Genomic DNA, 25,599 nt, shown 5'->3' on the forward strand with positions numbered 1-25,599 from the left:
ATTATGAAGCAGAAAATGAGGTTGGTCTGTAATAAAAGCTGATGCTACAGGGCTGATTATTAAATTGCCATGCTAGTTGCACTGGTTTCTGTGTTGCCATATAGTAATTGTCTGTATTAATTACTAATCAGCCTTATATTGTGACATTTCTATTATAGTTAGCTTCTAAGCTCAGCAAGTGACAGCAGCACAGAGCATGTGCAGTGAATCAGCAGAAAAGAAGATGTGGAGCTACTGGGGCATCTTTGGAGACACAGATCTTTACTGCTAAAGGGCTGTGGTTGCCTTGGGCTGGTACAGAAGCTCAAAACATATTGTAACATTTCTAGCCTACTTCTTTAGTTAGGCTTTAGTTCTCCTCTAGGGTCAGGCCACACTGGGAGTTTTGGGGAGATTTGGTCGCCTGGCGACTAATCGCCTCGTTTTTCCCCAAACGCCCTCCCTGAATCTGTGCCAGCTAAAATGAAAAAAAAAAACAAAAAACGCGGCGATTCGTTTTTCTGAAGTCGTCCGAAGGGGCGACTTCAGAAAAGTCTGCGCTTTTTCATCAAAGCAAAAACAAGGCGATTAGTCGCCCAAATCTCCCCAAAACGCCCTGTGTGGCCTGACCCTTAAGGTAGTGCTCTTCTTGTTGAAATATTTATTATAAAATGTATTAAATGACAGAGGGAGGGAGTTAAATAACACATTAAAGAAGAAACCATAAAGCTGGTGCCTGCAATGCTTCACGATCTAGTGGTACGTATCTTGACATATAAAGGATATTTGTTAATTTCACACCATATTTTAAATACAAACCGTTAGTTTCACTTTAAGATTAGAATCTCATTTTCAGTGTTATGAATCCTTTAGCTTTCTTTCTTTTTTAGCTCTTGCTGACATAAGGGAGAAGAATATTGTTGGGGAGAGAGTTCTTAAATATACTGCCAGAGTGGGCACCAAGCCAGCCACCAACAGCTCCTTCCTTCTCTCACCCACAGCACAAAGAACAGTCTGTGCAACGTCTTCTGGTGTTCTTCCTTCTGCTGTGTTCTTATCCATAACTAGAGAAAGGAAGATAGCTATTATATTGATACAGCACACACCAGTGGTGTAACTAGATATCACTGGGCCCCACAGCAAATTATTTTTCAGGCCCTCACAATGTCTAGAGGTTTATCTGTTTTGCCAATATATAATGAAATTGTATATGAATTAGGGCCCCTATACCTCCTGGGCCCCCCTGCAGTCACAGGGTCTGCTTCCTCTGTAGTTACACCCCTGGCAGACACCACATTTTTAATGGTGTTGTCCCATCACACTGCATTTATTTTATTAGTACCTAATGCAACAGATTTTAGGAAAAAAAAAAAAAATCTATAATTATAATTTTTACCAGTTCCAATATAATTTAAAATAATGAAATATATATATATATATATATATATATATATATATATATATATATATATATAGTCAACTACAAGAGGTCCTCTGCACTCAACCCATTATCAATATATTTAAGACAGAGACATTTTGTGCATACTGCTACTGAAAAATGCCTTACCCTTTAAACAACACAGGGATTGTTTGTCCATATATTGCAATATATTTAAGATGGCCAACTACGTCAAAGTCATCCCATATCTGGCCAGTCCTACGCTTAATTTTCATCTGATTCATTAAGAATTCAATTGCTTCATTATACATTTTACAAAGGGACTAAGTTTTACCTGCAACTTACTAGCTGCTTTCAAAGTAAAACTCCCAAACTTGGCTGCCCTTTTATTAGACACCAGTGGGATCACCTGACTATAGCTGGGAAGGGTGGGAGCTACAACATGGAGCTGGTCACTGCTCCTGTATAACTATAACAAACAACATACTGGGTTGAGTGCAGAGGACTCACAACTTTCCCTTGTTTGTTTGTTTGTTTATATATACACACACACACACACACGTAAAAAACTATTTGCCCCCTTCCTGATTTCTTATTCTTTTGCATGTTTGTCACACTTAAATGTTTCTGCTTATCAAAAACCGTTAACTATTAGTCAAAGATAACATAATTGAACACAAAATGCAGTTTTTAAATGAAGGTTTACGTTATTAAGGGAGAAAAAAAACTCCAAATCTACATGGGCCTGTGTGAAAAAGTGATTGCCCCCCTTGTTAAAAAATAACTTAACTGTGGTTTATCACACCTGAGTTCAATTTCAAAGGTTATAAAGCCATTTCTAAAGCTTTGGGACTCCAGCGAACCACAGTGAGAGCCATTATCCACAAATGGCAAAAACATGGAACAGTGGTGAACCTTCCCAGGAGTGGCCGGCCGACCAAAATTACCCCAAGAGCGCAGAGACAACTCATCCGAGAGGCCACAAAAGACCCCAGGACAACATCTAAAGAACTGCAGGCCTCACTTGCCTCAATTAAGGTCAGTGTTCACGACTCCACCATAAGAAAGAGACTGGGCAAAAACGGCCTGCATGGCAGATTTCCAAGGCGCAAACCACTTTTAAGCAAAAATAACATTAAGGCTCGTCTTAATTTTGCTAAAAAACATCTCAATGATTGCCAAGACTTTTGGGAAAATACCTTGTGGAACGACGAGACAAAAGTTGAACTTTATGGAAGGTGCGCGTCCCGTTACATCTGGCGTAAAAGTAACACAGCATTTGAGAAAAAGAACATCATACCAACAGTAAAATATGGTGGTGGTAGTGTGATGGTCTGGGGTTGTTTTGCTGCTTCAGGACCTGGAAGACTTGCTGTGATAGATGGAACCATGAATTCTACTGTCTACCAAAAAATCCTGAAGGAGAGTGTCCGGCCATCTGTTCGTCAACTCAAGCTGAAGCGATCTTGGGTGCTGCAGCAGGACAATGACCCAAAACACACCAGCAAATCCACCTCTGAATGGCTGAAGAAAAACAAAATGAAGACTTTGGAGTGGCCTAGTCAAAGTCCTGACCTGAATCCTATTGAGATGTTGTGGCATGACCTTAAAAAGGCGGTTCATGCTAGAATACCCTCAAATAAAGCTGAATTACAACAATTCTGCAAAGATGAGTGGGCCAAAATTCCTCCAGAGCGCTGTAAAAGACTCGTTGCAAGTTATCGCAAACGCTTGATTGCAGTTATTGCTGCTAAGGGTGGCCCAACCAGTTATTAGGTTCAGGGGGCAATTACTTTTTCACACAGGTTTGGATTTCGTTTCTCCCTAAATAATAAAAACCCTCATTTAAAAACTGCATTTTGTGTTTACTTGTGTTATCTTTGACTAATAGTTAAATGTGTTTGATGATCAGAAACATTTTGTGTGACAAACATGCAAAAGAATAAGAAATCAGGAAGGGGGCAAATAGTTTTTCACACCACTGTATATACACATATAGATACATACACACACACACAGACAGTATGCAGCTCGGCCACACCCCATAAGCTCCAAAAGGCCCACTTACATTGCAAAAAAAACTTAAAATTGGCTGTGAATACTTTTGTATGTTATTGTTTACATCTACCGAGCAAAGCTTGGTAAGATATCAGAAAGATAACTTGCATTTGAGATATACAACAGTTTATACCTACCTCCATAACTGGAACCATCACCGGTGACTGCATTCACGGACATGTTTGTTTTTATATACCCGGGGTTTATAACCGTGACATCAATATCATGTGGTGACATCTCTGCCCTCAAACAGTCGAAGAAGGCCTGTGTTGCATGTTTCGATGCTGAATCTGTAATACATCCATCAGTTGTGTAAAGAAGGCTTTCTGGAACTGTGCAGATGCAGTTATATATTGCCAATACAAATGAGAACATTAAAATTAGACAGAGGTTACCAGATCACTTGAAAATTCTGGTACACCTAATAAATGCATGTTGCAGGGTTGTATTTACATTGCAATCAGCGCAGCCCTTCTTGCTGGACTTTCTAGACATGTACCTGAGTTTTAAAGTCATTAGGTAACTCTAAATAAGACATCCATGGTATTGCGCTGACAGGAGGATGCCAGTGCCAGATGTCAGTGCATTGTAATGATAGGGTGGATGGCTCTGTTTTCCTTTTTTCAGTTTTCCTTTCTACACCTTATAATTTTTTTTATTCATTTTCACCTACATTCTAGCTAAACCATGCTCCTTTGTCCATCTCTCATCATTCTTTCCTGTAGGCTTTAATATCTCTTTACTACCCAGCCCAAAGTTGGGTGCACAGTAAAGACACAGCAGAGATGCTGCAGGCAAATTACTTGATTACACAGCAAAGTGCCCTGTTACAAACAAGTGTCTACTCTCTGTGCACCCTTATGACTATTTACAGGTAGCATATACTCTCTGGCTTTTGTGAGCACTATCTCAATCCATTACAGTTACTCCCTGTAAACATCATTCAGACTTTTCAGATGTGTGCACCAGTATGCCCTAGACATACAGGTCTGTGATGTCAGCAAGTGACATCACATGCATGCACACAGCCTCTCCTGCACATGTGCTCATCGCTCAGCTGCTGTCATGGAAATGTTCTGCACATTCATATATTGGATTTTTGCCTCAAATAGTGGAAAATTTCCGAAATCATGGGAATGCATAAGAGGGACAGGCGACTAAATGGGGGGGAGGGGGGTTAACAGCATCATTAAAGTATACTTTTTGAAGAGATGCTTTAGCATTCAGGTCACAAAGGAGAATAAGCAGTTAAATGTTACATTTAAAAACATGTTACAGCCCTCCCAAATCCTACTTGTTCCTTTAGGCAATTTGTTTTGATTATGAACTAAAAAAAAGTGCTTAGAGAAATGCATTTAAAGCCGTATTATAGGTATGTGAAGAACACTTGGGTTCAGGAACAAACTTGGGATCAGAAACAAATGGTAACACGGTTATGAATCACATCCAACCTGTGTTTTTAAAAGTTTCAAAAGTAAATTTAAAATTTGCAAAATTGCTAGGAAAACTAGCAATCATAACCTTTTCAAGAAAGAATACACAACACTTAAAGGGGCACATTTACTAAGCTCGAGTGAAGGATTAGAATGAAAAAACCTTCGAATTTCAAAGTATTTTTTTGGGTACTTCGACCATCGAATAGGCTACTTCGACTTTGAATCCAACTAAAAATCGTTTGACTATTCGATAGTCGAAGTACTGTCTCTTTAAATAAAACTTTGACTACCTACTTTGCCACTTTAAACCTACTGAGCATCAATGTTAGCCTATGGGGCCCTTCCCCATTAGGTTTGTAAGCTTTTTTTTGATCGAAGGAAAATCCTTCAATCGATAAATTAAAATCCTTCGATTCGAAGGATTTAATCGTTTGATCGAATGATTTTTCCTTCGATCATTCAATCTAAGCATTTGTGGTAAATCCTTCGACTTCAATATTCGAAGTCGAAGGATTTTACTTCGACGGTCGAATATCGAGAGTTTATTAACCCTCGATATTCGACCCTTAGTAAATGTGCCCCTTACATCAGTTAAATATAACCACAATATTGTCAAAAAGAAAGGGAAAAAAAAAGCAGAGTTGTGGTTATTATGAGCAAGACCAAGTAAAGTGGAATAATATAGCAGCTACAAGTACCTGGTCATTAGAGTAATATTAAGGGGCAGATTTCTTAATGTTCGAATTGTAAATTCGAATTTTCGAGTTGGATTTTTTTTTTTTTTGCCAAAACTCACAAATTCAAATTGAGAATAATACAAACTCGAATTCGAGATTGATCATACCTTGACCCTGGGAACAACGACTGTATATATGTGTGTGTGTAGATTACATATTACATCAATACTTAGTTGAGCCTCCTTTTGCAAATGTAACAGCCTCTAGACGCCTCCTATAGCATTTGAGGAGTTTCTGGATGGCGGTATTTTTGACTAATTACCCTGCCATACAGATGTTCTTTGAGCAAATTGTGCTGAATTTTAGAACGATGTACAGATATAACATCTGCCCAACTTAAGACAGATGCTGCTATCTTAATTATACAATTAACCTCTTGGGCGCTTAAACTTTTATCATTTCATTTTTTACACATGCGCTCACCGAGTGTTGGATGTGGTTCGGGTGCCACTGTGGAAACACATGAAACACGTAAGGTGATCTGTGGAAGATTATGTGTGTTTGATCTTACACCGTGTCCGTGGAGTCTCTGGAGTGCGTGCCTAAAGCAGCTTTGTAAAGTAACAGATATACCATCTGCAGCAAGATGTTCCTGCAAATCTTTGGGTTGTCTGTAACCATTCTCACAATCCTCCACATATGCTGCTCCTGTATTTTTCTTGGCCTGCCAGACCTGGGTTTTACAGCAACTGTGCCTGTGGCCTTCCATTTTCTAATTCCATTCCTTACAGTTAAAACTGACCATTTAAATCTCTGAAAAAGCTTTTTGTAGCCTTCCCCTAAACCATGATACTGAACAATCATAGGATGCTTTGAGGATCCCATGCTGTCACTCTTCAGAGGAGAGTCAAACAGAAGCACAACTTGCAATTGGTCACCTTAAATACCTTTTCTCATGATTGGACACACCTGCCTATGAAGTTCCAGGCTTAGCGAGCTAATCCAACCAATTTGGTGTTGCCAGTAATCAGTATACCACTGTTATCTTTTTTGTTGAAAGTGGAGTAAATTATTATGCAGGCTGAGAGCGGTTCCCAAACTTTTTCATTTACATACACACTTGTGGCTTACAGTTAATGTGTAATGTACTTAAAAAGGAACAGATAAGGTCTAGAGTATAAGACTGATACTACAGTTTAATTTGTATTTACTATCCTGCTTTACCAAGCAGTAGTTTAACCCTTTACATATGCAAGCTCTAGATTTAACAATACTATATAAAAGTATGTAGCATAAAAATCCAACACCAGCTGTACAGAAACGATTAAACATAGGTTAACCGTGTCATTTGTGAGGTTTATAATGATTTAAAGTGCAATAGGGCTAATTTATCAACACTGGCAAATCTGCCTGTGGGCAGTAACCTGTGGAAACTAATCAGTGATATTCTCACATTTTAAGGTAGAACAATGAATGCAACAATTTAATTGGTTGCCATGGGCAAATTTGCCCCAGTGACACTCCTAGGTAGGGTACATTCATGCTCTCAATATGGCAGTTTGAAGTTTTATCCAATCAAGTTATATACTTACAGGCAGATCTGAAAGGGATACTTATTTTGCCTTGAACACTGCTGATCACAACAACATGCCCACGTCTGTTCTTGATCATTGATGGGATGAAGGCTTTAAAACAATAGCAAAAAAGAAAACAAAGAAAAAAACACTGGTTGTTAAAAGTTTTAAACAAATGTATATTAAAAAAAGATTATATTTTTCTCTTAACTCATATTAATGCTTGTATGCCATAGATCATAAGTTCTATAGTGGTGACTACCAGGGCTCTGACTGCCAAGGCTGTATAATTTAAAAAAAAAAAAAAAAAGGCCCTCTTCAATTTACATCTCTTCAGAGGAAAAAAACAAAAATACTTCTCGAGGTCTCTTCATTTTACTTCTCCAAAAAAACATAGGTACATAGGGTTGAAAAAAGACAAAGTCCATCAAGTTCAACCCCTCCAAATGAAAACCCAGCATCCATATTTGTTATATTATTGCACGAATATTTACTAATTGTACACCCCCAATAGCAGAAAAGTGACAATCTTTACCTATTCAGAATCTAGAGGTTTTTTTCCACTCCTTTTCTGTTTATATAAAGATAATGTCACCTACAGCATTTGTTACTTTAATGCGATTGAGGGTGTGCAATTAGTAGGTATCAGTGCAATAATACAATATTGAAGTTGGGCAAACGTGCAGTACAGGTATGGGATCCGTTATCCGGAAACCAGTTATCCAGAAAGCTCAGAATTATGGAAAAGCCATCTCCCAAAGACTCCATTTTATCAAAATAAATCAAATTTTTCAAGATGCTTTCCTCTTTCTCTGTAGTAACAAAATAGTGCCTTGTACTTGATCCCAACTAAAATAGAATTAAACCTTTAATGGAATCTAAACCAGGGTATTGGGTTTATTTAATGTTTAAATAATTTTCTGGTAGACTTAATTTGTGATCCAAATAACGGACATATCTGTAATCTGGAAAACCCTAACTCCCGAGAATTCTGTATAACAGGTCCCATACCTGTACTGGAATTAATGAAGATTGCACATGTGCTTACCCAAGGGGGGTGCAGGGTTTGTCTGGGACACTGTATCAAGATGGTGGTGCAATGCTCTTCAAAGGGAAAATCGCCATCTTGTGGTAGCAACTAAACAACTAGAATCCTCAGGAGATGCCTAAGAGTGGTTTTACCTTCTCCTTAAAGGACCATAAAGTCTCTGCCACTTGGCATATTGTAACTGGAGATAGAATGCAATAACTTGAATCTAAATGTATTGCTCATGTCCAACAAAATAAAAAAAGGAAACAGAAAAGGTGCCTTATGTTTTATGAGAAAAGGAAAAAAAAAAAATACGCAAAAACTAGTTCAAATTTCTTCCTGGGCTTTAAGGCAGGCTGAGAGTCATATAAAATACTTCAGTGGAACACATTCAGTATACAGGCCTCCAGCTGCACATCCCTGCCTTACAGGATTAAACGTTTACCTTTAGTTAAAGCAACTGGTCCAAAGTAATTGGTGTCCATCACCATTCTGTCCACGCTGACCTTTGTGTCAAGAATTGTGCCACGATAACTGATCCCGGCATTGTTTATGAGAATGTCCACCCTCCCTGTAAGGTGCAGGATCTCTTTTGCTGCACTGTTTACAGCTTCCACATCAGATAAGTCAAATATCACCATGTGTGGTTTATGCAGCTGCAAAAAAAGAGACAATGCAAAATACATTTATAATTCTTATCACATCCTGCTTAGAATGTTTTCTATTGATAGAGAAAAAAAACAAAACTACCAAAAATTTTTTTTACCCCTGAATACAATTTACAATGGTTGCAGCACTGCAATGATATCCTTCCTAAGCATACAATAGTAAAACACCCTAAATATGAATAGCACAGGTCTACTGAACAGTTTGATGCCTAATATGCATAGATATACCAAAGCAGCTGGCATGTGCAGATGCCAAATAAAAATAGTGCATATGAATTTTCTCAGCTGCCAATTCTCCTTCTGTGAACAAAAACCCCCGACTGCGTATTATGTGCCACAAGACCCCCTAACAGTACAAAGACCCCTGAAAACTGTATATTTTTAGAAAGTACACATTCTGATGAATCCAAAATAAGAAATTATGTCTTTCTACTCCAAAATACCAAACTATGCTAAAATAAGAACTAAAAAAAAAAGGATGTGTGTGCTTGTGTATGCATGTGTGTACATATCTAAAAAGCATGTAAATATGTGTATATGTGTATGTAAGTGTGTAAATATGTGCAAAAGAAAAAAAAAAGCCAGTGCATTTTCTGCCAGCACGTAGTACCCATGTGCTTGGCAGGTAAAGGGTTAAAACATGTCTTATCGTCTCCAGTCACATACCTGAGCTGATTTTAACCGCATCTGGTTAAGTTCTTGTACCAGATCCTTTAATCTTTCTTCATCACGTCCACATAGAACAAGATGAGCGCCAGCCGCATAAAAGACCTTTGCACATTCTAAAAGGGAAAAATATGGAAAAAAAAAAAATCACTGTTTATCAACAATGCTTTAATTAATATTTTGCTTTCTTTCAAATATCTTTCAAATATCTTTTATTAAGATTTCATACAACAACAGGGGATTGCTATCATGAATTAACATTGCAGAAAGTATGTTGCACAGGATATAAGACATCAACATCATGCAGTATATTCATGCGCTTCTCTTGGTGCCTAATCGTCCCCTACTGACTATGTGTCATAGTGTGAAAGTGTGTGCGGGAGTATGTGAAGGATGGGGTGGGGGAGGCAGGTGAATGCAACATGAGACACCTCTCGGTAGGTTTGGTTTGTCATGCTATCAGCTGAGAATATTCTTGACTCCCTTTGAATACAACCCAAGTGAACCATTGAATATTTTGCTTTCATTCAGTTATAGTTTTTTTTTTAGATAAACAGATAGATAACCAGATTTTATGGGTCCCCCCAGTAGTAGTTGCAGGTTCTCTTCCTTTATAGACAGTGCTGGAATTGGGGAGAGATACACAGGAATGTAATCCCTCAGGGGGGTGCTAGAGTTGTGAATCCTGGTACTTTTTATTGTAATACTGGAGCTTTATTTTGCTCCTCTGCATTTCTGCATGCAAATAAAATGGAGAGGCTAAAAAGAACAATTAAAAGAAAACACAGAAGATAAAAGATGCTGGGAGAGAAGAGATGGAGAAGCGTTACGGCAAGAGTATAACCAGGACCGCCATCAGAAATCGCAGGGCCCCATACGACAAGATTTCCTGGGCTGCGCCCACCGCAAGCCCCGCCTACAGGTCCACCCTCCCCACCACACAGTAAAAAAAAAAATATTGGTGGCTATGGTTCCCACATGTTAATAAAAAATAAAAAGATATTGGTGGTCAGGGCCCCACATAAAAAAAACATTTGTGGCCAGGGCCCCCCCCCCCCATTAAAAAATATTGGTGGCTAGGACCCCACATGAGAAAAAAAAATTGGTGGCCAGGGCCCCCCCCCCACATTATAAGAAAATTGGTGGCCAGGGCCCCTTAAACGTCCATGCCTTCCCAAAGTCAGCAGCTCTCAGAAAGATGGGGGGCCCAGCTAATCAAGTAAGTGTGGCATGGCCGGGGGCCCCCCTTACCCTCGGGCCCCCTACAAATCTCCCTCCTGATGGCTGCCCTGAGTATAACATTAAATAACATAGAATATGCTGGGGTTGTGTTGTTTTATGTAAATAGCATAATGGCTTTACTTTAAAGTGGACAAATCCAGAAAGTGTTGGTGGGTGTGGCTTATAACTGTAGGTGTGGCTTATTTTGGGACACACACCACACTGCTGGCAGGTGCACATAGCAACGCTCCATTTATTTCACTCCAGATGAAGCACTGTTTATAGATATGCTCTGTGTTCATTTATATTTTGACAGCTGCTATACGATTGCTAGGGTTGAAATGACCCTAGCAAACAGACAGTAATTTAAATGAGAGTTTGAAAGATGACTAAGAGAAGAGGCCTGAATAGAAATATAAGTAATTAAATAAATAACAATAAAACTGCAGCCCCACAATGAATTTGGTGGCTGGAGTCAGTGACCGCCAAGTGAGCACTAGAAAAATGGCAGATGACAACGTCAAATAATTCAGTGTATAAAAATAACTGACCAATTGCAAAGTTGCCAAGAATAGGTCATTCTATAACAAACTAAAAGTTAACATACGTAAACTACCAACAGTTACTGTGCTGGCTTATAGTAGTAGTAGTAGTTCAACCAGGACTGAAAGAGTAAAGATGTTGGAAACCAAATTTAACAAAAGTCTGAGGTTTGAAATGCCGGATCATGTTGTTCAAGCACAGCTGGTTTGCCACATAATTTCTTAAGCTCAGGGTTGCCCGGTTGGCAAGTTTGCAGCTAGGTTGGCGGGTTTTCTAGCCCAATTGGGTTGGCGAGTTTGCAGCCAAATGGCAGTACCAATTTAAAGCTCAGGGACAGTCCCTCTTTTGACAGCTCAACCTGCAGTCCCTCTTTTGTACTGGAAAGTCCCATTTTTCTCTGCTCGAACAACCAGAAAAAGAAACAAAGTTTAACTAAGTTAGTTAACTAACTTAATTGGTTTTTGGCAGAGAGCACAGAACAGCCACAGCAGCATATATGATACTTTTGTAACAATTTTGAGATAAGCAAATAGTTGTAACAATATAAGATAACAGGTCCTTTGGGAGAAGTTAGATTCACAGCTTAAAGGGCAATTCACCTTCATTAGGAAAACTGTAATAACTGGAGAAAAAAAAAACAGAAATATGTTCAAACTTTCATAACCTACCAAATTTTGTAAAATGAACATGGTAATTAGGGGGTGTGGCCACAAAAAGGGGCATGGTCAAAAATTGCCGCACTACGGGCGAAAACTTTTTTGACCCTCTTTTTATTCCCAAAATGTTGGGAGGTATGGTTTTGAAAGTACAAACTAGCCAAGGTATGGATTTGGGCTACTTTTTGGGCCTTTGGCTGGTTTGTACCAGGCAAAGTTTTTCCTTGCTCTAATGTGCCAAGCCTGCGTCTCTCAATGCATGTTGGGTAATGTAGTTTTTGTTTAACAATTTGCCAACTGACAAGTTTAATGTAACTACAACACCCAGCATGCAATGGGATTGAGTTGTGTAGAAGTTGGAAGTTACCAGATTTTGGGCTCTGTATCCAAGTCCCGTCATTCTCGCATTTTCCAGTGACTTTCCTGAATTTCAGACAATTTTCGGGCAAAAATCAGCTGGTCACCAAAATGTCTAGAGGTTGACCTGTTTTACCAATATTTATTGAATTGGTATGTGTAAAGGGCACCTATACCTCCTGGGCCCTCTGGTGAAGGGTGAATCGGCCCCATTTTGCTTCATGGAAAAATTAGTCAATCAGTGAATATTTGAAAAAGGCGTATTTTCCCATTCATTTATTTATTTTTTTTAGACTTTTTTTTTCCACTGCGCATATTGTGCTATTGTTGGGCTACTTTTGAAGTGCCTCTTGGCTAGTTTTGGGCTGTTTTTTTTAGCGGACTTTGGCTGGTTTTGAAAATGACGTAGTCGAAAAGTATTAGACAAACACTCCGTATCCATCCATAAGGTTAAAAAGCAAACTTTAGTTTAAACTTGTGTAAAATAAAGTTTACTTTTTAACCTCATGGATGGATACAGAGTGCTCGTCTAATACTTTTCGACTACGTGACTCACCTATAGCTACGGGCTTGGGGTGATGCACCCGGCCACCTCTGGATCTGGTGAGTTCCTTCTGCTGTCTTCACCCTTGATACTGTTTAATAATGTCAGTGAACCCAAGCGAGAGACCCGGGTCACCTTCACTTTCGGGGGAGCTAGATTGATGCAATATGGATGTATTGGCCGCCAATTTATAAAGGGCACCACGAAACAAAGTTTCTTTGTATATGTATTTTCGGTGCCTTAAACAGCGGCGTTCACTTTTTAGATATTTAGTGAACAGATCCAAATTTAAAGGAAAACTATACTCCCAAAATAAACACTTAAGCAACAGATAGTTCATATCATATTAAGTGGCATATTAAAGAATCTTCCCAAACTGGAATATATATTTACATAAATATTGCCCTTTTACATCTCTTGCCTTGAGCCACCATTTTGTGATGGTCTGTGTGCTGCCTCAGAGATCACCTGACCAGAAATACTACAACACTAACTGTAACAGGAAGAAGTGTGGAAGCAAAAGACACAACTCTGTCTGTTAATTGGCTCATGTGACCTTACATGTATGGTTTGTTGGTATGTTTGTGAGTACAGTGAATCCTACGATCCCAGGGGGCGGCCCTTATTTTTTAAAATGGCAATTTTCTATTTATGATTACCCAATGGCACATACTAGAAAAGTATATTATTATGAAAATGGTTTATTTACATGAAGCAGGATTTTACTTATGAGCTGTTTTATGCAATATCTTTTTATAGAGACCTACATTGTTTGGGGGGGGGGGTATAGTTTTCCTTTAAGCAAATACTTCATTTCTGATTTTGAAAATGAGACCTGGCGACCCTGCTGGAGCTGTTCATTATTCAGCAGGGGAGTCACTGGCAGTGCTAAAACTTAGGTCACATACATTATATACCGGAAAACTACCAACGTCAAAAAGTAAACAAAGCAGCAGAAGCAATGGTTTAGAATGAGCTGTTATTATAGTTCAGCAGCAGGCCTGTGGAATGGGACAGAGTTGAGTGAGAACTGACCTTTGCCCAAGCCAGACGTGGCCCCGGTGATGACCACTACAGCATCCTGGAGGTAGGCCCCACTCCTCAGCCTCTGCAGCAGCTTATACAGGCCGTACACTCCGATACTGCCCAGCAGCAAAGGGTAAATAGCCCACGTTGTCAGATCCATCGGTTTCACACGAGCAAGTCTCCTCCTGACAGGAAGAAACATAATTCTATCAGCCGAGATCCCACACTATAAGGCCTAACATTCCATTTTGTAGCACAGTGCCGACTCAACAGCCTGCAGCTCCCAATCGCTGCTTAAAAGTCCCGCAACGCTACTAAACTTCCAATGCCCAGCTCTTCAGCGCCTGACAGCTCATGGCGACGTCACAAACTCTCATCCCGCGAGACTATCGTTCTGTCATTTCTGTGACAAGAGAGAGAGAATGTGGTGGGCGTGCAGGCTGTAGGCATTTGTTCATAATTTTTGTAATAATTAGTTATTTACAGGGGTGGTTCCCCTTTAAAGGACCAGTAACATCAATTTAAAAAAAATAAAAAATTCGTTAGTATACAACGAAAAAAAAAGTTGAAATAACTTACCGAAACTCCACTTCACAAAACTCCTCTTCACAAAAGACGATCCATCGTGCGGCGCTCAAATTCTCCTCCCTGCTTTCCTTATAGGAGATAGCCAGGGAGGGGAAATGGAGCGCCGCACCATGGATCGTCGCCGTGTCGCCTTTTCTGAAGAGGAGCGTAAGTTATTTCTTAATAAAGACTTAGCGATTTAAAACTTTCATTTGTCTTTGTGGTTTTTTTTTGTTCTATACTAGCAATTTTTTTTTCAAAAAAAATGTGTTACTGATCCTTTAAGGTCACTTTTAGCATGTTATAGAATGGCCAATTCGAAGCCAATTTTCAATTGGTTTTCATTATTTATTTTATTATGGTTATTTGCCTTTTTCTTCTGATTCTTTGCAGCTTTCAAATGTGCATCGCTGACCCCTTCTAAAAAACAAATGCTCTGTAAGGCTACACATGTATTGTTATTGCTAATTTTTTATCACTCCTCTTTCTATTCAGATACATATTCTTCATATTCCAGTCATTCAAGTCATTCAAGTCATTCATTTTTTTCTGCTTACCATGAGAGAAAGTGTGGGGGGGACCACTTTATTTACCTAGTCTAGGGCAGTAGTTTTAAGTGAGTACCCTCAGGTGCCTATATGGTAAATACTCTTTACCAAAAACAGCAGTTATCTAAAAATTTGTAATTTATACACATTGGAAAGTTGCCTACAATTACATTTCCTTTCACAATGCAAAAAAACAGTTTTTAGGGCAGAGACACGCTGCAGTTTGGGGAGATTAGTCGCCCAGTGACAAATCTCTTCTTCTTCTTCGGGCGACTAAACTCCCTGAATTGTCTTCCTGCTGGCTAGAATGTAAATCGCCGTCGGGATGGCACTCGGAACGATTCGTTTTCCAAAGTTGCCTGAAGTTGCCTCACGAGGAAACTTTGGAAAGCCAAGCGATCCAAATTCCATTCCGCCAGCGATTTACATTCTAGCCAGCGGGAAGACAGTTCAGGGAGTTTAGTCGCCCGAAGAAGAAGAAGAGTCGATTTGTCACTGGTCGACTAAACTTCCGAAATAGCAGCGTTTCTCTCTGCCCTTAGATGTCACCACACGTTTTCATTTTAATCTCTGCAACATTGGTTGCTTTGATTGAACGTGATTGTGATTAACCTGTCCAAGATTTTTACATTTAGCCCACATTCCAGTTGGTCCCACCAGCGCTAGGACACTCCCTACCTGTGTGAGCAGCCATGTCATGCAAAGCGCATGCACATGTATAGTGAACTTCTGACGTCACCCGCATGCACATAATGAGCACGTTTTGGCATTCTCTCACTATGCTTATACATGTGCCCCAACATGATTGCTCGAATCCGGAGCTCCCTTTCGATGCAGGTGTCCTAGGCGCTGGGGGGGGGGGGGGGCAATTTAAGAAGAAAAAAAAAACCTTCTGTGTGCTGCCTCAGAGATCACCTGACCAGAAATAATGCAGCTCTAACTGTAACAGAAAGAAAACACAGAACTTCGTCTGTTAATTGGCTTGTGACCTAACATGCTCATGGCTTGTTTGTGTTCACTGCAGACCATAGCAGGGCCAGACTGGACCGACAGGACACGGGGAAAAACCTGGTGGGCCCCGCCGGCCAAGATCCACACCCTGCTTTTCTTCCTGCCGCGCACTTGCACACATGTGTGGGGGGGCTCTGAGGCAGCAGCCCCGGTGGGCCCTGGACCCCCCCAGTCCAACCCTGGATCAAAGGATCCTAGATGCGCCCTTTTTTCTTAAAATGGCAATTTTCTATTTATGATCACCCAATGGCACATAACTACTAAAATGTATATTATTATGAAAATGGTTTATTTACATGAGGCAGGGTTTACATATGAGCTGTTTTATGCAATATCTTTTTATAGACAAGGCTGCTCCTGCCATGAGGCAAGGTGAGAACCTTCCATCAGGGCAGCAGCGAGCGGCCACTTACAAGGGGAGGCAAATAGCTGCCTCTTGTAACTTAAAGAGCCTAACTTTAACGCAATGAGCATTATTGCACTCATTGCACTAGTGATTAGGTCCCCCTTTGACCTGCTCTGACACTGAAGTTTTAAGTTTAGAGCAGGAGAGGGGGGCGGCATTGGGGCTGCTGCTTCAGGTGGCAGCAGCCCCAGGAAAACCCCTGTTTATAGACCTACATTGCTTGAGGGAATAGTTTTCCTTTAACTTTAAAATGGCCCCTTAATTGATCCTAGATCCCTATAGAGAACCCTGTAGAGCGCATGCATGGTCGAGCGTAGTTTCACGCATGCGCACCTGAGCGTAGTTTTGTGCATGCGCACTCCAGCACGCAGTCAGCCTGCACCATGGCCGGCCAGGTTGCCTAGGGTTCCTGGCCGGGTTGGCCCGGCTCTGGGTCCCAGCCAGAAGCATAGTAAGAGGGGGACAATCAATCACAGCCCTACAGTCACACAAAGGCAGGCTTTAGTCCCCTATCAGGTCAGCCTAGCTGCTGATTGTTTTCTATCCTACAGTGCAGAGGGCTGAGTGCCACCTGCTCCCCAGCACAGTTTGCGAAAGGAGGCAGCAGGAAGTGGAACAGATGGACAGCGATGCAGAACTGTATCTGCCCAAAACACATATTTTTTTAACCACATTCCTTCTATATTTGAAAGAGTATAATCCACTGGCACATTCTTGTTTTTTTACACTATATGCCTCTATTATAAATGATGCAACTATTTATATGCTGCATTTATAATGCTTATTTTTGGCTTCACATGCACTACTGTGACAACTTAATACAGCCTGACAAAAGCAAAGAGCATCCTGAAATTAACGTGCTGTAATCTAAAACTTCTTTGAGTTTATGAGTTGTCCATGTTGATGAAAGATCCTCTTTAGTTGCCTTAAAAGAAACCCTGATTGTGCAGTGTGTGATCCGATTGTTGGCCCTGTTTTGGTCCTGGGTTTGGGTGACCAAACTGGGCCTGGGTTGTATTAAAGTTATAACCCTGTCCTTAGCTAATGTATTGCAAATGTGATTAAAGGGGTTGTTCACCTTCAAAACTTTTTTCAGTTCAGTTGGTTTCAGACAGTTCAGCAGAAAATAAAGACTTTTTCCAATTAGTTTCTATTATTATTTGGGACCGTTTTTCTAATATTGAAGTGTAAAATTTAATTTTTCACCTTTTAAAGCAGCTCTGGGAGGGGGAGGACACAGACAAATATATATATTTGGTTGATACATTTGTTATCTTAGGCCCTGCTGAGTAGTGATGTGCAGGCTGAGAAAAACTCAACACACACCTGACCCTAACCTGCGCCCACCCAACCCATGCCTGCCCCCATTTCTGGCTTCCCCCCTCCTTTTATAGACCCATGCCGTCCCGCCGATGATGTCACAAAAGGGGCAGGGTGGGGCAGGTGCGTGTCTATAAAACCGGAAGCCGGCAGTGTAAGGTTGCGGCCGTGAGAGTGGACAGAGAAGCTCGACCTGCAGGAGGTGAACTGAGGTTGGCCCGAACCCGCCCGACCCGCGGGTTCCATGGGTATGGGACTGGCCCGCATGTCACCACTGCTGAGCAGAATCCCTGAGTTTCATTAAAGGCAGCTGTTAGAATTGATACAATAGTTGCTAATATTCTACTGCTGAGAAATCTGTCGACTTATTGTATCAAATTGTAACAGAATGCTCCTGGAAGGATCACTGAGCTGCCAGACTGAGACACTAGAGTCCGGAACATTAAACGTTATACTTTTTGGGAAAACTGTAAATAATAAAAGATTGGAAGCAACTGAAAAAAGTCTTTGTTTATTGTGAACAGTCTGAAAACAACTGAATTGAAAAAAGTTTTAAAAGGTGAACAACCCCTCTAAGATATCTCTTATTTTGCAGAGTGATCACATATCATTTGCCCCTGAATAAATGAACCATAGCAGTATATTTTATACACTTCACTTAACTAGTTACACAGTTAATTATGGCAAAAAAAGACAGACATAAAGGGGGTTTATCAAAATCCACATTTTCAGATTTTTTTTTAAATAAAAAAGTCTGACTAAACTTGAATCCACTATTTGACTTTATTTAATAATAAAAAAGCATAATTTAATCCGATTAGGGGAAAACTCGATAAAATGTAACGAAAACCTGAATTTTTTTAGAGGCTTTTCCTGAATAACTCGTTTTTGGATTTCTGCCCGAAAACTTCAAAATAGTCGGATTTTCGGGCTAATACTAGAACAGACCACAGAAACTTCCAAATAGCATAGGGACCTCTCCCATTGACTTATATACAACCTCGGCAGATCTGAGATGGCAAATTTCTGGATTTGGCTTCTTTCATCCATGGGGTATAATAAATCTCGTGAAAGAAATTGAGGTTTTTTTTACCATTAAAAATTCATATAGTTAAAAAAAGTCAACTTTTTCAAGTTTTGTCATTCAGACTTTAATAAATAACCCCCAAAATTCAATCCTTCCAAATGACCTCTTGTGCATATATTACAGATCTAGAAATACACATACATATATAACAATATATACCCATATCTATGTTAAACTAACTGTACATCTTGAGATCACTATAGCCTTGAATATTATGCTTGCCCAAGAAATCAACCAAGCCACACTTAAGGGAGAACTAACCCCATAAAAGAATATGGCTAGAAATATTTTATATACTGAACTTATTGAACCAGTCTAAAGGTTCAGCATCTCTATAGTAGTAATGTCCCAGGCCTTCAAAGTTGTCACAGGAGTTTCCCATCTTGGATTTTCATTAAGCAAAAAATTAGGTTTGCCTGTCATATAAGCTGATGCTACAGGGATAATTGTTAAATCAGACTTATTTGTGGCATTTTTAATCTATATATTCAGTATATTGCACATCAATCCTTAAGCTCAGTAACTAACAACAGCACAGAGCATATGCAACGATTCAGCAGAAAAGAAGATGGAAAGCTACTGGGACATGTTTGTAGTTTAGTATATAATTTAGTGTAATTTCTGACACTAATATTGCTGAAAATTGATCCATTTTCTAGATGTCTTTTTGTAATTCAATAGAATTAACTGTTTGTTTGTAATTGTTTGTTTGTTGAGCATTCTTCACATGTCACCCTTAAGCAGAAAGGGCTGTTAGTAAGTTCAACAGCTGCAGATTTATTATGTTCATCTTAAAAAGTAGAGGAGATTTGTTGATTAAGGGTGTCCATGATATTTTCCATATCACTTTCTGTTAACTAAGAAAAAATGGTGCAATGAATACAATTTTGGGCTTTTTCATGTCTGAGGATTGTTTTATAAAAAATTGCCCAACATCCTTTTATGATTGCTTTGTCCGTGCAAAGGACATGTTTAAAGCATATGAGCTGCTATGGTTTGCATAGTTAATTTGTGCGATATTGATAATCTCCCATTTTAGATGTGCTACAGGAGATATAGCTGACCAGTAATTATATTATTATTCTCTGTATGTCTTACCAGCAATTACAGACCAGAAGAATAGGCCTTGTATCAGGATTCCAGACTTATTGATTAGGTGATGTCTGAAAGGAGCAGAAAGGGCCATTTATGCTGCTTAAAGGGCATGTAAAGTCTAAAATAGAATAAAGCTAGAAATGCTGTATTTTGTATACTAAATATAAACATGAACTTACTGCACCACAAGCCTAATCAAACAAAAGATTTATGCTTTTGGCTACAGGGGGTCACCATCTTGTAACTTTGTTAAACATCTTTGCAAGACTAAGGGGCGATTCATGAAGCGCGAGTGAAGGATTCGAAGTAAAAAATCTTCGAATTTCTATGTGTTTTTTGGGCTACTTCGACCATCGAATGGGCTACTTCGACCTTCGACTACGACTACGACTACGAATCGAATGATTCAAACTAAAAATCGTTCGACTATTTGACCATTCGACCATTCGATAGTCGAAGTACTGCCTCTTTAAAAAAAACTTTGACCCCCTACTTCGGCAGCTAAAAGCTACCGAAGTCAATGTTAGCCTATGGGGAAGGTCCCCATAGGCTTGCCTAAGTTTTTTTGATCGAAGGATATTCCTTCGATCGTTGGATTAAAATCCTTCGAATCGTTCGATTCGAAGGATTTAATCGTTCGATCGAAGGAATAATCCTTTGATCGTTCGATCGTAGGATTTGCGCTAAATCCTTCGACTTCAATATTCGAAGTCGAAGGATTTTAGTTCCTAGTCGAATATCGAGGGTTAATTAACCCTTGATATTCGACCCTTCATACATCTGCCCCTAAGACTGTGCACATGCTCACTGTTGTCTGGGCTGCTTAGGGATCGTCATAAACAAAGCTGCTTGAATTCTGCATGGCTGGGAAGAAAGGTGGGGTCTCCCCCTGCTGTTTATAAGTATGATTGTTTCCCTTCTCAGCAGTTAGGGACCGTCTGACAATTCCTATCCACATCAGTAAATGAAGGGGGAATTTCACTGCATACAGTCAGGTTTCTTATAAAAACGGTACACATTTTTTAATCAAAGTATAGTGGAGATAGTTTTCTTTTTCATTAAAGAAAGTAAAAAAGGGATTTTATTTTTTTGCCTTTACATGCCCTTTAAGGGTGCTCAGCAGTAAGGGCCCGTAACACTCAGTAGTTTCTAGGTATTTCAAAGCAACCAGATCTGCAAAGCCTTTATCAATCAGTGGAATAACAGGGGCAACAGCATGTAAAGTGCTAGGCCAGAGGCACTAGGTGTGCTTATTCCATATTAAGACTTGAGGGAGGCAGGCAGCAGAAGCAATTTGGAATAGAAAGTCACCACATGAGGGTTCTTAGATGAATTAGCAGGCAACAACTTTTGGCTCCTTCAGTGGAGAAATGAGAATGGACTGATGCAAGGGACAAATGCTGGGTAACCAGAACCCAGAAATGATCGACCATTAAAGAGATACTGACACCAGAAAATAACCTTTTTTATCTCTATCATAATATAATCTTTGAATGCTATTATTAATTTTGCCATAAAAGTATTTGCCTGATGCTTTTACATTGCCGTTTTTTACTCCTGTGTTTCTCTGTGAGGGGGCTGCCATATTTGTGCAGCAGTAGTCCTTTAGCATTAAAAACTCTGACAGGTTAGGAAGGGACAGTCAGGTTGGCAAAACAGGTTTTATGAACTTCAAGTACAGGGGGGATTCTGGCTATAATGCCGCCTGAGGCGGCCTTCTTTCGCCGCCCCCACCCCTCCCCACGGCACTAACCTTTATAGCGCCGGAGAGGGCAGGGGCGGTCCGCGACGCTTAGTGCAGAGAGCGCAATAGCGCTCTCTGCACTAGAAGAGCCGAATTTCCGGTTTGAAAACCGGAAATTCGGCTCTTAGTTACCAGGAGCGGCATTTTTGCCGCCCCTGGCAACCAGGGGGGCGCTGCCGCCTGAGGCGAGTGTCTCAACTCGCCTCATTGGTGGAGCGCCCCTGTTCAAGTAACAATTACTTACAAAAGTAGAACTATCAGCGAAAAAATGGTCAACATGATCTATAGGTAACTTTTAATTCAGAATAATAGTTTGAAAAGAAAATTTTTAGTGTTAGTATCACTTTAAGTTCATGCCTCTGGTGTTTCAGTCAGGCAGATCAGTAATCCAGGAGCAGAATCTTAATTGTTACAATTTAAAGGGGTTGTTCACCTTTAAGTTAACTTTTAGTATGTTATAGAATGGCTAAATTTAAGAGACTTTCAATTGACCATCATTATTTATTTTGTAAAGTTTTTAAATGATTTGCCTTCTTCTTCTGACTCCTTCCAGTTTTCAAATGGGGGTCACTGACCCCATCAGGCCCAGATTTGTGGCGAGGCCACAAAGGGCTGGACCTAGGGTGGCAAGCTTTTAGGGGCGGCATGCCGCCTGGCCGCTTGCTGAGGAGCACCAGTGCTCTGCCGTTTGCACTTGCGGGAGGTGCGGTGCGGACGGGCGCTGTGCCGCGGACAGGCGCTAGGACCATGCTGCCTAGGGGCTCCTGAAATACAAATCCGGCCCTGGACCCCATTTAATAACAAATGCTCTATAAGGCTACACATTTATTGTTATTGTTACTTTGTATTACTCATCTTTCTATTCAGGCCTCTCCTATTCATATTCCAGTCTCTTATTCAAATGAATATGTGGTTGCTAGGCTCATTTGGACCCTAGCAACCAGATTGCTGAAATTGCAAACTGGAGAGCTGTTGAATAAAAAGCTAAATAACTAAAAAACCACAACCAATAAAAAATAAAAATCAATTGCAAATTGTCTCAGAATATCACTCTCTACATTAACGCAAAGGTGAAGAACCCCTTTAATGCATTTAATTGATACATTTATCAGCATTTGTGGAATATTAGCAACTATTGTATCACTTATAACAGCTAAACTAAACCCTAAAAATGAATATGGCTAGAAAAGCCATGTTTTATATACTGAACTTATTGCACCAGCCTAAAGTTTCAACTTCTCAATAGCAGCAATGATCCAGGACTTCAAACTTGTCACAGGGGGTCATCATCTTGGAAAGCGTTTGCGACACTCACATGCTCAGTGGGCTCTGAGCAGCTGTTGAGAAGCTAAGCTTAGGGGTCATCGTAAATTTTCAAGCAGAAAATGAGGTTTATCTGTAATATAAGCTGATGCTACAGGGCTGATTATTAAATTCTGATGCTTATTGCGCAGGTTTCTGAGCTGCCATGTAGTAATAATACGTATTAATTACTAATCAGCCTTATATTGTGATAATTATATTCTATGTGTACGGTATATTGTGAGTGGGTCCCTAAGCTCAGTAAGTGACAGCAGCACAGAGCATGTGCAGTGAATCAGCAGAAAAGAAAACGGAGAGCTACTGGGGCATCTTTGGAGACACAGACCTTTACTGCTAAAGGGCTGTGGTTGCCTTGGGCTGGGACAAGAGCCCAAAACATAATGTACAAAATTTCTAGCTTACTTCTTTCCTTTAATGAAATTAAGGGATTCTACTCAACAGGGCCAAAACTTTAGAACATTTCTCCATATCATAACTACATATATCTAAGACCATAAAAGGTTTGTTATGGTGATACTTATAGGATACAGAAAAACTAAAAAGAAAAACGATTTCTCTACAGATCTCTCTTTTTCACAGCTTGACTCCTGCAAATGGTATATGATTTATAAAGAAATCTACCAAAGGGATTGTAACTTTAGTGGTAGAGACTCACCGAGCAGAACCATGGACTCAGAGATCCTCTCCTCGCAAATCAAGCTCTTCACATTAGCTCATGCTGGTATGCCACAGTGATCTACCAACAAGGGCAGACAAATATAAACTAGAAAGTGGCCATGTGCCAGAGAGAGACTCGGCGTCTAACACATGCCTGTGACTGTACGCTACTAAAGGGATTCCTGGATTATCTTTCTGACCTTTACACTAGAGACTCAAATGTTAAGGGAGATAGACTTGTCATTTACAGGAAAAAAAAATGTACAATTACATTACATTACATTAATTTCACATTTATTTAGTTGGTTGGTTAATTAGGGCAAAAAAATAAACCTATGCATGTAAAGGGTCCCAGAACTGTGAAGTGACTTGTAATATTTTTCCAAATTTATTATTGGGTACATTACACTTTATAATATTTTAAGTCTTATAACACAGTTTTGCTAACAATTATAATGGTTTTATTATATAACTCATGTATATACACCTCCATCTGCTGTTGATCTTCATTATTTATTTTTTTAATGTTTTGTAATCATTTGTCTTCCTCTTTTGCATATTTCCAAATTTTGAATGAGGGTCACTGACCCCAGCAGCCAAAAAAATATTGATCTGGGTGCAGGGCCGCTCCTGCCATGAGGCAAAAGCTGCCTCCGTGTAACTTAAAGAGCCGAATTTCTGGGTTTTAACTCAGAAATTCAGATCTGCTAGTGCAGAGAGCACTATTGCGCTCATTGCATTAGCAATGCTGCCCCCCTTTGACCCGCTCCAACGCTAATTTTTAAGCACAGAGCGGGAGACGGGGCAGCAGCCCCTGAAACGCCCCTGTCTGTGAGGCTACAATTATATTGTTACATGTTATTCCTTATCTTTATATTCCTTCCTTTACATATTCATATTTCAGTCTCTCATACATATAGCTGCCTGATTGCTAATGTAAACAACCAGATATTTGCTGAAATTCCAAAACTGGAGAGCTTCTGAAAAAAATCTTAATAACTGAAAAACAAAAAAAATACAAAAAAAAGTCAGTTGCAAATTGACTCAGAATATCACTGTTTATGTCATACTAAAATTTAAGTTAAAGGTGAACAACCCCTTTAAATACTTTTCCTGCCATTAACAATTCCGGTACCAGATATCCGCCTCTTACACCCTACAAGTATCTTTCATTACTGTTGCTTCTCCACCTGGAGCATCAAACCAACTTTCCCTTCAAGTCCTTTATTATTATGTACAACTTCCAGAACCTTGCCTCTCAATATCTACTCTCAAAATACCCCTTGCCCTGCATTATAACAAGTTTTACCACCCAAGAACATCCTTTGGATATCTGACGATCTTTTAGTGCCAGCACCCTTACTGTTATAAACTTCCAGTACCTTCACTCTCAGCAATGACAAGCGGCAGCTGTATCCCTATCAGGTCGAGACTGGCAATCAGTGGATTCTGGCAAATGCTAGAGGGGCTGCTGTCAGATAGAATAGTCACTATTAAGTGAGCTGGGGGGGGGGAACTGTTTAAGAATTTGTGTGTGTGAAATGCCTATTTTGAATGTTAGTGTCTGGCACTCCAGTTTTGGACTCCAGTCCACAGTGGTGTAACTAGAAATCCCTGGGGCCCACAGCAAATACATTTTCAGGCCCCCAAAATGTCTAGAGATTGGACTGTTTTACCGGTATTTATTGAAATTGTATATGAATTGAGACCTCATGGGCAGTATTGGACTGGGATGCCAGGGGCCCACCAGAAAACCTTAAACCGTGGTCCTACATTCCAAACTATTATTCCTCCTCTTCTCACTCAACCTCTTTATTCTCATAATCTTTTTATATCTACTTACTATCTACTTAATATACTTTTCCATTATTAAGCATATTTTTCCCATTAAGAAATAGAGAATGACCATGAAATAGGTTAAATGGTTAGAACAAGTACAAGTACAGATTAACAGTAGGGGTGCTGTTTCTCAGCTAGCCTCAGGTGGCAGTGCCCCACTGGTTATTG

General features: G+C 39.9%; 1 protein-coding gene across 2 annotated transcripts; it reads right to left on the reverse strand.

Moving 5' to 3' along the window:
* Positions 1-350: 350 nt before the first annotated feature.
* Positions 351-23,694, reverse strand: dhrs7b.S (dehydrogenase/reductase (SDR family) member 7B S homeolog). 2 transcript variants are annotated; one of them, XM_041578890.1, is made up of 7 exons: positions 23,591-23,694; positions 13,844-14,019; positions 9,488-9,603; positions 8,599-8,809; positions 7,142-7,234; positions 3,574-3,726; positions 351-1,043 (listed from the first exon to the last, which is right to left on the reverse strand). In XM_041578890.1, the coding sequence occupies exons 2-7, from the start codon at positions 13,992-13,994 to the stop codon at positions 838-840; spliced, it is 930 nt and encodes a 309-aa protein (XP_041434824.1). In that variant the 5' UTR covers positions 13,995-14,019; positions 23,591-23,694; the 3' UTR covers positions 351-837. The 2 variants fall into 2 exon arrangements, with proteins under 2 accessions (XP_041434824.1, XP_018094546.1); XM_018239057.2 differs by lacking the exon at positions 23,591-23,694 and having other exon boundaries at positions 13,844-14,036.
* Between the last annotated feature and the right edge of the window lie 1,905 nt (positions 23,695-25,599).

The sequence above is a fragment of the Xenopus laevis genome, chromosome 9_10S (genome assembly GCF_017654675.1).
Source record: "Xenopus laevis strain J_2021 chromosome 9_10S, Xenopus_laevis_v10.1, whole genome shotgun sequence".
Classification (NCBI taxonomy): Eukaryota; Metazoa; Chordata; class Amphibia; order Anura; family Pipidae; genus Xenopus; species Xenopus laevis.

What these genes read in the sequence shown, in the direction of transcription:
- dhrs7b.S (XM_018239057.2), bottom strand. Translation starts at nt 14,036, where the DNA reads ATGTTTCTTCCTGTCAGGAGGAGACTTGCTCGTGTGAAACCGATGGAT. An exon ending in CACGTCTGGCTTGGGCAAAG is followed by an intron (nt 9,604 to 13,843) that starts GTCAGTTCTCAC and finishes TTTCCCTTTTAG; the next exon opens with AATGTGCAAAGGTCTTTTAT. An exon ending in TATCCCTTTCAGATCTGCCT is followed by an intron (nt 3,727 to 7,141) that starts GTAAGTATATAA and finishes GATGTATTACAG; the next exon opens with ATTCAGCATCGAAACATGCA.